The following is an 11,178-nucleotide window of genomic DNA, read 5'->3' on the forward strand; positions in this document are numbered from 1 at the left end:
TTCAGATTTAAATCTTTATTTTGCATTATAGGAAAAGTGCATAGTTGAAGCCCTTCAGTGTATGAATCAGTCATCTGAGGTCTCATTTGATACATAATAGTCGACTTATCGTGTCTTCTGAAGGACCTATGGTTAATATGATTCTTAAAGCTCCTCCCTGCCATCCTGGCAGTTACTCTAGAAAGCTACACAACAAAGAAATTTGCTGGTATTGAAAATAAAGTAGTCACAAACCCAAAGGTTTAACAACCGAAAACCCTTCAATCCTAAAGCTCATGCATGAAGTTTCAGTAACCCAATGCCCAGATAAGAAAGGGGTTCACAAATTATGGTAAAGCTGCAGGATGTCTTGGTTCAGGTAGTGTCTCTGGGGTGATTGTGTTTGTTTAAATGCATGATTGTGAAAAATAGGGTGGAAAAATATGTTTTAGTAAAATAGACTTTGATGCCTCACTAAATATTGTTCTCAATGACAAAAGTGTAAACCTAAAACAAGCATGCATCCCTCTCACAAAATAGCTTTATATTGCAAACATTTTTTGTAAAAAGTACTTCAAATTCATTTTAGGACTGTAAGTTTACATTGGCACTGTTAAACCATAGATATCTTATTTTTTTACATAAGGATTGGCATAATTCAGAAGTTAGAAAAAAAAAAAAAAAAGCTTTAGATTATTCTCACTCATGATAAATAAATCAGTATACCAAAGCCATAAAGAAAACATGTTTTAGTCTGGCTACTATAATAGTTCATGTTTAAAGGGACAGCACTTGTTAAGAACCTGATCTAAGTCCTGGTTGTATACAAAAACAGAAAGAAACAAAATCCTAATTCAAGATTTAAGCTATTCAAATTATTGCAGTGAAGTCTAAGATTAAAGACGATGTAAACTCCTGATATATCTTTACTGGCACGGGTTAAAGTAACAATATTAAACCTGAAAGAGTGGAATGTTTCAGTGAGGTCTCAAGAAAAAACCTGGAAACGGGAATGAAAACCACCCGATGAGGAATTTCCAGCATCTCCGCCCTAATCAGGCAGCACATTCCTTCATTCCGAGCTAATGTCCCGAGTTTCTGGGTCTGTTGGCACCACAGCTGGGATCTGGGACCACATTAAAACTCAAACGCACATTCTGATTTAAGACTTTGTGAATTAACAATACATTGATATTCTATGTAGCTCAGGATCAAAAGATCCTGGCTTGTAGTCAGAATACAAGGCAGGATCAGGGTATTACAATATTTAAAAAAAAAGAGAGGCCAAAGCAGGATTAGACTAACTGCAAATACCATTTATATTTTTTCCAATATGTGTGCAAAAATAATTTTCAATCTCAACAAAAGTTGATTACAGTAACAAATAGATCTGTGGTGATTTTGCTGATTCAGTGTCAGCTGGGTTTAAGTAACAAGGGTCAAAGAACAAAAACTGTGATCAGGTTACGAAAGGAAAAAGAAAAAGATATGTGATTGAAGGCGGACAGGAAGGGGCTGTTGTCCCCGCTCACAGTACTAGCCAACAGAGTATGCCCAGTCTGAGCAGCTGGATGATTTGCTGCTGGTTTGACTCAATGTTAGTCCACTGGTGGTGCTGGGGGCTCCTGTCTTTCACTCTGCAAACCAAGACAAGAACTGATCAACTTTCTGAAGAAGATAAAGGAGCGCATGTCTGATCATATTAAATTAATAACGGTAAACACACCTCTTTACTTTGTTTCATGTGAAAACATTTACATACTGGTTTAAAAATCATGCCATAACGAAGATTTCGTTACAGTGCTCGGAGTATTTACTACAGGACGCAAATACAGTAAACTGTAGCAGAAATATTAATAACCCTGTATGTCCGATTCCATTTTTTCATTTTACAACCTCATACTCCACTTTATTTTAATGAGATTTTATGACACCCCAACACAAAGGTAATAAATGTCATATGGAAGGAAAATTATACATGCTTAAAAAATAGGTGTTTAAAAATGTGGAATGCATTTGTATTCAGCACCTTTTAATATGACACCCCCAACAAAGAGCAGCCAACTGCATTCAGAAGTCACCTAAATAGCAAAGAAAGTTCACCTTAATCTCACCTGAAAGTGTTCTGTTAAGACCTCAGAGGTGTGTTAGAAAACATTACATAACAAACAGCATGAAGACCAAGAAACACACCAAACAGGTCAAGGATGAAGTTGTGGAGAGTTGTAAAGGGCCGGGATTAGCTTGGAAAAATATCTCAAGCTTTGAGTGTCTCCTGGAGCACTCCTCAATCCATCTCCTAAAAACAGAAAAGGTATCGCACAAATTCCAAACTCCCAAAACATGGACATCTACCTAAATTGACAGATTGGGAAAGGAGGGCATTAATCAGGGAGCAATTAAGAAACACACGGTAACTCTAGAGACGCTTCACAGCTCAGGTGGAGAAATCCTTTGACAGACAACTATTATTCACACACTCCACAGATCTGCCAGAAAGAAATTCATGAAAAGTTCAGTTTAAAGTTTGACACAAGTCCTCAAAGGGGAAGCAGCACAGACGTGGCAGAAGGTGCTTTGGCCAGGTGAGACTGAAAGTGAAGTGTTTTCTGCCTAATGTGATGGTGGCAGCTTCATGCTGTGGAAAGGCCTTTATCTGGGACAGGATCTGGTATGGATAGAGACAAACAAAGGCAAACCTGAAAGAAAACCAGTTAGGAGCTGCAAAAGACTTGAGACTGAGGCGGAGGTTCACCTTCCAGCAGGACAATGACCCTAAAAATACAGACAGAGTTACAATTTAGAGCCATGGTTCTCAAACTGTTGAACAAGGACAGCTGATGGTTCCTGTGCTGCTTTTACTGATATTCAGGCGAAATTGAGGAATTAATTATTCGCTAGATTGATAAATATGAATACTAGCAGACAGAAGATGAAGTTGCTCAAGCAGACAGATTTTTGCTTGATTAGAAATTTCTCCAAAAGGAAGTGGAGAGATGAAACTCTCAGAGCCACCTTTAAGTTGAAACCTGGAAATTTCAACTTCAGACTCAAAACTTCTTGTATCCTTCAACCAACAAAGCAGCGTTTTTCTTTGTTTTTTGTCACAACACAAGCTTATAAAAATAAACCCTGTTGAACTACTGTTTCTGTTCTTCTGTCGTTCCTCGACCAATGAAAACACATGAAATCATCTAAATTCTGGGGAGGGATAATTTAGTGCAGTCCTGCACAAAGCACGCAACATACTCTCTCTCTCAATTCTCAGTAGCCAGCAGGGGGCGCCACCTTCCGATTGACTGCCCACATATGCATGTGCTAAAATAACCCAGTCGCAGTCCAGAACTACACCCAATTGAGTAGCTGTGTTCCTAGATGACCTTCATCCATTCTGACTGAGCTTGAGCTATTTCGCATATGTCAGTTTCTAGATGTGCAAAGACTCAAAGATATTACTGCAGCGACAGGTTGTTCTACAAAGTACTGATCCAGGGGCCGTGAATACATATGCATGTCGTGGTTATACATTTGTAGGAAAGAAATTTTGAAGACGGTGTATCATTTTCTCTCCACTTTATGCGCATATTTGTGTTGTTCTATTGCATACAATCCTAATAAAATACACTGAAGTTTCTGGTTGTAACGTGACAAAATATGGACACTTTCCTCTGGGAGAACCATATGCAGGCAGCATACTGTGAAAACTCAAAAGTTAATATCCTATTGTTATGCAACGTGGGTCTGATCAGTACTGACATTGTGAGGTCCAGAGGGTTTCCCTGTAGGACGGGCTCCTCTCATGCTGGATGGGCGCAACAGAAACAGGACCAAGGCCACCACCACCCATCCCATCAGAATCATGGGCAGGGTCAGGTCACCTCCTCCAGCCACCGACCCACTGGGTCCTGGCACTGTGCAGAAATACAACGCATTCAAACATGTGAGCGTATATTTCCTCATTGGTGAACAAGCGTGCTGTCACGTTTTCACTGTCGTGTCATGCAGTCCAACACGGACCACATTAGGTGGTGGGTATACGTACACTCCTGAGGACACTCGATGTCTGTACAGTACGACTGGGACTGCCTGAGCTGAAATTAAAGAACAAACACATTTAATAAATACTCTAAATATGACTGTTTGCCACATGACAATAAGTTATATTCTGTTACATATTGTAGCAGCTCATGATTCCTGAAAGATCTGATTAGTAAATACTATTTAAGATCTTCCCGTAATAAGGACAACACCCTCTAATGTGGTAAGCGAATCAGAAAGCTTAGAGTGGCTTCCAGTTCTCAGCCGACTGCAACCTGCCATGCAAGTTACAGCTGAGCACAAAATGAAAATAAAGTCACATAGAAACTGAACCTGTGCCTAGAGGCATAACGTTTATAACAAATACTAATCTCATCTCTGATAGCTCATCGTTCACTGATTAGAGATAATAAATGATCAAACTTCAAATAAACGTGAGAACAAGACGTCAATGACAGGCAAAGACAAACACACACCAGGAACCAGGATGTGTTGTTCTCGTCTCACTCAGTGACGTCCTGTATCTCTCCTTCTTGGAATACTTTCATTTCCTAACAAGCTGCAGCTGCTCGATTACTTAACATTTTTACCTGACAATACGTACTAACAACATGTTTAACTGTCCCAGCCCTACAGATCACTCTGCCACACTGGAGACAGCAGCGTTAAATCCTCTCAGTTTTCCTGCTTACCAGGTTGATGAGGCGCCTCATGGCATACTCCTGAGTGCAGATACACTCGCACGGGTCGAAGCCTCCCTCGGCCATTTCTCACCAACAAGAATCCACCTTGAAACAGGCACTTTGTGTAAGTAGGGCACACAAGAACAAGTGAAAGAAATCTAATGCTGCTTCTCGCCAGCGCTGTTTTGTTGCTCCGCACAATCACACACAACGAGGGGGAGGAGACTGCTCAGCTGGGGAGGGTCAGCAAGCTCTACGTTATCATCTTGTTGTTTGATAAAGCGAGCAGCAGAGGGTGATGGGAGATCCTGACTGCACTTCTCTGTTTTCTATGACCTTGTATCTTAATTGTGAGTTGTATACATATGAAATAAACTACCAACACTTACTTTATTGGCCTTCCGGATTGACCATCTAACTTTAAGGGTCATTAAGGACCCCTAAACTTGCTGTCATGGAGGCTTGATGACCCAAAGATGCCACTCTTACTTTTTTTTTTTTTTTTTACTTTCCTTACCACCCCTTCCCACTATGCATGGAGATAAGATAAACTTGGGTCCTCATCTGACCTTATCTGTCACAGTTCTAGTTGCTTTAAGATGTTTACTGATGGGTCAGTCTGTAAATAATTGCAGAGTTAGGCGAGCAACCATTTTCTTCTAGTCACTTTTTGACTTAGAAAGATCAACATACATGTGCCTTACTTGAATGGCATGTTCTCTTGTCTTTCTCATATTGAAGAGTGGCTTAGGGAAGAGGACCTCTATGTCATGTCACATTTATAGTATAACCTATATATAAGTCTAGTTTGTACAATCTCTGATACACTTTAAAAAAAGTAAATTATAGATTTAAAAAGTACTTTAGTTATATTTAATCTATACAAATAAGTAGGGGTGCTACCAACTGTGGCACCAGTGATTATGATTAAAAAACTATTTCTGAACAATGTCTTTCTCTTTTTAGCCACTGAATAAATTTACTTAAAGTCTGGATCTTAGACAATCTCTCAATGTGCTGCAATAAAAAGCTGAAGTGATTTAAGGTAGCTACACATATTTACCACTTCTGTTCAGATTATCCAGCCAATAGAGCGCTGTGCAACTTACTCCAGTGACATTTGAATGATCTTAAAGCAATGCATGCCAATTAAAGAAGCCCTGAGCTTTCCCGAGCATCATCCAGTGAACCAATATTAAATCCCAGCGGGTACAAAGCAGCCCGAGTTACAAGAGGTTTGATGCTGCAGCTGGTCTCATGAAGCTGCATCGAATGAGAACCTCCTTTATAAGATGTTAGCCCTGATTTCAGAGCTGATTCACTGCATATAGGGTGTGTTTTCAATGCTGTTGAAATTAAAAACAGCTGTGTTCATACAAAACTCATTCATTTGTATTTAATCTCCTCATTATGACAGCTCTTTTTTCTATGTATACTGTAATCAGTCTCTCCCCACACTGAAAACAGTTATGGAGATACCTTGGACTACCCTCTAAATGTTTTTTTTATTACTGTTTTTGGACTATAATTTGTGAAATTTGAGATGTTCTTACACCAGTGAGATGTGTAACACTAGATCGAAGTATTTACTTATGATCCGCCACTGAAATTACAAACTGATTATGTTGGTTTCAGCTGTATAATGCCCTGCTAAAGTATCCATACTGCTTAATTTGTTCATATTTTTCAGGTTACAACCACAAACTGCAGTATTATATTGGGATTTTAAGTGGAGAACAAATAAAAAGTGCAGTGGAAGGAAAATGATCCATGGTTTCTATAAAAATAAAAAATAAACCAAATCTGAACAATATGGTGTGAATTTACATTCAGCCCCCCTGGGTCAACGTTTTTTTAGAATCACCTTTTTGCTGTAATTAGAGCTGTGAGTCTTTTAGGATATGTCTCCACCAGCTTTGCATAACAAAACTTTTAAGCTCAGTTTGTATATAGATTGTCTATGTCTTCACTTTGAAGAGGCCATTCTAACATATAATCATGCTGTGATCTTTCCATTGTAGGTCTGGCTGTATGTTTAGAGTCGTCGCCCTCTAAGGTCTTAAGTCTTTTGCAGCCCCTTAACTTTTCTTTCAGGATTGCTCGTATTTAGCACAGTCTACCTTCCCCATCAACTCCGACATGCTTCCCTGTCCCTGATGAAGAAGAGCATGCCCACATCAGGATGACGCCACCACCACGTTCCATGCTGGTCTTGATATGCATTAGGTAATGTGCAATGTTAGTTTTTGTTGCCACATGTGATATTTTCCATGTAGACTAAAAAGTTCCATTTTGGTCTTATCTGACCAGAGCGCTTTCTTTCACACGTGGCTCTCTTCGAAAAACACATTTCTAGCCACTCTTCCATAAAGGCCTGGGTCCGTATTCACAAAGAGTGTCAGAGTCCTCTCAGAGAGCTCCTATCTTAGCCTAAAATTTTCTGCCAAGAACTCCTAGCTTAAGAGTGATTCAGTTCTCTGCTGAGAGCGACTCTGAGCGAGGAGACAGCAGAGATTCCTATCTTAGTGAGGAGATGTGGTTGACCCCGTTGCTTGATGTGACTCTGTCTTCTAAGAGCTGTGATTGGTTGTTAAAAGAAACAACAAAAAGGTGCTCGTAGTAATCAATGGAGAGAAATGAACCGATGATAGAAAAATGTGTAAATCAAGATGATAAAACTTAGCAAGATGAAATTATTGTCACACAGCATCAAAATGTTTGAATGTAGTTTATTTACATGCTCATCGATTTTATTTGCTTATTATTATGTTTACTCACCATGCTGGTCTGTTTCATACTACATCTACTTCATATTAATTAAGTTCATTTTAATATTAAAATTCAGCATTTTACTGTGATCTCCTTCTTGTATAATGAGGTTTAGTTTGGTAAAATGACCAAAACAAAAAGGAGAAACACAGGCGGACCAAACTGGACAGAGGAGCAGAACCTGCTGGTGCAGGAGAAGAGTGTTGAAAGGTAGATTTGGTCCTGGGATCCCGGGCCGCACAAACAAGCATTCCCGAGCAGATCAATGAGTCGTTCCCTCTGCTTTCAGCACCAGCCTGGAATGTGGACAGGTCTGGTACCTGCTGGTACCTGCTGCGATCAGAAGCTAGAGAGGAGATTGCAGCAAACCAGAGAGCTTCTCCACAGACGGGGAGTGTTGTAGATGACCAGTTAGAATTTGACTGTCGACATCATCATGTGCAATACAGCAAATACTGATTCAGCTCATTTACATCTTCCTTCTGTGCATATAGTGCTTAGATTATTGTACTTTATCTTGTCTAGAGTTTGTATTTATGGTCTGTAAATATTTAAATAATTCTGTAACATTGTTTGTAATTTTGTTCACTTTTTATTCAAGGTTATTATTGTTTCTATTTATTTATCCGTCCTACTATTACCTTACTAGAGGTGCATCTTTAATCTGTCCTGCCACTGAAATTATTTAATCTCCCCCCAGGGGGATGATAAAGTTTATCTCTATATTAATAAGATCCCTGAGCGATCAAGCTGGTATCGTCTTATTAATTCACCGTTGTTGATTGTACAGAGAATATCTCTTATTTCTCTCAGTCTTTCCACCATTTTCTCTGCATAAGACACTCTTAGAGTCACTAAAAATCCTCTTCACTACTCTTAACATTTCCTCACTTTAGGAGCTCTCTTAAGGCCTAAGATGATTTGTGAATAACTTTTATCTTAGCAAGAGCAAATTCTAGGAAAAATATTTGAGTTCGAGAGATTCTAAGATTTTTCTTAGAATAACGTCACTAGGAGCTACTTTTAGTCCTCGGATTCTTTGTGAATACGAGCCCAGATTTACAGAGGGCACGACTAAAAGCTGTCCTGTAAACAGATTCGCTAACTGGAGCTGTGGATCTCTGCAGCTCCTCCAAAGTTCCCAATGGCCTCTTAAATGCTTATTAATGCTCTCTGTTTGGGTGGACAGCCACGTATTGGTAAGTTTTAAGTTGTGCCATTTCTGGACGATAGATTCAAAACGTTTAGGATTTTATTTTATAACCTAACCTTGCTTTAAACCTCTCCACAGGTTTCTCCATGAGCTGTCAGCTGAGTTTCTTGGTCTTCACAGGGCTGTTTGTTCACTAGTGTTCTCTTATAAACCACGAGCCCTTCACAGTACAGCTTAAGTTATAATGACATTCAATTATACAATATACAAATTAAGTTACAACTTAAGAGTTTTTGGCATTTATTTGCGGGTGTATGTGCAAAGGGAGATAATTGGTATTTTAATGGTATGCATAGATTTGCATGCTCAGAAGTTAGCTATGGCTGAGATGTGCATTTATTTACAGTATAGTCCTTGAGTGGAATTAAAAAATACTAAAGTTTAGAAGAGTTCTTATAAATTTGCACATGCATTTCCAATGTAATCTTTGGACACTTCAATTAAAACTTGATTTATCCAAACGTTTTGTCTGAAAGTTTATATATTTTCACAATAATAAGCTAGTTAAAAACAACCCGATTTTAAATCAACATTTGCGGTCAATTGTTCTAAAACTGTACGCTGGAAAGCAGCGCCTGAATGCAGCCTTAAGTTTTAACACCTAACTTTTAAACAGCGCAGGTGACTAACACCTGTACATCTGCAGAGCAGCCTAGAAACAAACCAACTGGTCTCTTCATCCTATCATTACTGAAACCGTAGCGTTTCAAACCACAGCTTCCACTTTCTTATCAAGACCAGTCTGGTTTTCACCGTCTGTGCTCTTCAACACGTTTAGCAAACTAGCTTCTGCCGAGTCTGGTCAGACGAGCAGGAGAAAACACCCTGCCTTGTTCTCTCTTCCCTTTTTTTCTTTTCACCACTGAATTTTCACAATTAGAGACACATGAAAGAAAGAACCAAAAACGACTTACTTGAGCTTGTTGATAGTCAGGAGCGACTGAGTGCGTTTATCGGGCCTGTGCTGCTCCGCTGCAGCGCCGCTGATGTCAGCTTTCACCGTCAAACCGAGGCGGACATGTCATCCATCGCTTCGTGTTTAGTTTAACACGAAACCTTCCGACCGTACATGCATGGGGTGAGATGCGCCTCTCCCATTGGTCCAGATTTTCGACGGACAGGTCTCTAAGCCAATCACAGAGGCAGAAATCATTTCGCCTAGAAAGTAAACAAACAGTCCAGCTGGCAACATTATATGCCGATCCAGATGCAGTATTTCGAACATTTACGTTACTGTGTAACCAAACATTTGCATATTACATTCACTTCTTCGTCAAAGGCGAATCCAACGCAAGTCACGGTGGACTCCTAAATATCTAATCTATCATATTATCGAATCAGAATCGGCTTTATTGGCTTTATTTTCCTTGCACGCAAACAATATATTTGGCATGGGTTCCACTTTGCTCTCAATGTAAAACCACAAACACAAGTTACAACCTAAAACGTATAGACGGAAGCATATGTTTACGCATTTTTATCAGCTTAAAAAAAAACCAATAGTTTAACAACACAAAACCAACAAGAAATTGAAATAAAATTCAGAAATATCAATGAAATTGAGTCGACCCCTGTCTAAGAAAATGACACCTCCTTATATATGTGTGCAAAGAAGAATAGAAAAAAGTGATGTATTTTACTTTAATTATATAGTCAGATTCAAATCCAACAAAGTGATTTTCAATCCCCATTAATATACAATGCAATCAAAGTCACATCCAAGTGTAATGCTAATTGGTAAAAAGGTAGCTGCTGCAGTCTCTCATCCTATGAAATCGTGTGGAGACAATGGAAATGAACCATTCCTTTAAAGCCTGCAGTCTGTCAGCAAAGTCCTCTGTTGGGAACATATCAAACAATCTAATATGAAATGTCCACAAATTTTCTCTGGGACTGAGCACTGAACTTTGCATTGGACACTCCAAAATATTGACTTTGCTGTCCTTAAGCCACTTTGTAGCTAATCAAGTTGTATGCTTGAGGTTACTATCCAATTTAAAGACCAATTTATGTCCTAGCTTTAACTTCCTGGCTGATTTCTTAAAAACATTACTTAAATATTTCAACATAATGTTCTTTCCTCATGGTCCCATCTATTTTGTGAAGTAAAATACCCACAGGACATGATACTGCCACCTCTGAACTTCACAGTGGCAATGGTGTTCTCAGACTTGCTAGCCTCTCCATTCTCCCTTCAAATTTATTGATGAATTTCAGTTTCATTAGAGAACTGGACATGTCACCAAAAGTTAAGGTCTATGTGCTTTTAAAAACTGTAATCTGGTGTTTCATCTTGCTTTTGGGGTAATGGGTTCTTCTTCTCTGGGTGGCCTTGCAGCTTATGTAAATACGGGATGTTTCTGCTAAATTATACCACAAAGACTGAATAGAAGTGTCAGTTGAGTTTGCACTGTTAAAAAAAATGTTTTTATATGAGCATTTTATCCTAAAGTTATTTAGTGCAATTTAAAATAATCACTTTTTGCTTTGTAAGTA

The 11,178-nt window shown here is 39.0% G+C and overlaps 1 protein-coding gene across 1 annotated transcript; it reads right to left on the reverse strand.

Annotated features, from left to right (window-relative positions):
* On the reverse strand, positions 1-9,752 carry smim14 (small integral membrane protein 14). The gene is made up of 5 exons (XM_047366671.1): positions 9,597-9,752; positions 4,710-4,805; positions 4,022-4,070; positions 3,736-3,890; positions 1-1,616 (listed from the first exon to the last, which is right to left on the reverse strand). The coding sequence occupies exons 2-5, from the start codon at positions 4,782-4,784 to the stop codon at positions 1,578-1,580; spliced, it is 318 nt and encodes a 105-aa protein (XP_047222627.1). The 5' UTR covers positions 4,785-4,805; positions 9,597-9,752; the 3' UTR covers positions 1-1,577.
* Positions 9,753-11,178: the final 1,426 nt, after the last annotated feature.

This window comes from Girardinichthys multiradiatus, chromosome 5 (assembly GCF_021462225.1).
Source record: "Girardinichthys multiradiatus isolate DD_20200921_A chromosome 5, DD_fGirMul_XY1, whole genome shotgun sequence".
In the NCBI taxonomy this organism is placed as follows: Eukaryota; Metazoa; Chordata; class Actinopteri; order Cyprinodontiformes; family Goodeidae; genus Girardinichthys; species Girardinichthys multiradiatus.

Coding starts and splice junctions, on each gene's coding strand:
- smim14 (XM_047366671.1), bottom strand. CDS start 4,784: ATGGCCGAGGGAGGCTTCGACCCGTGCGAGTGTATCTGCACTCAGGAG. Junction 4,071..4,709: donor TGAGGCGCCTCATCAACCTG/GTAAGCAGGAAA, acceptor CTTTAATTTCAG/CTCAGGCAGTCCCAGTCGTA. Junction 3,891..4,021: donor CATCGAGTGTCCTCAGGAGT/GTACGTATACCC, acceptor ATTTCTGCACAG/TGCCAGGACCCAGTGGGTCG.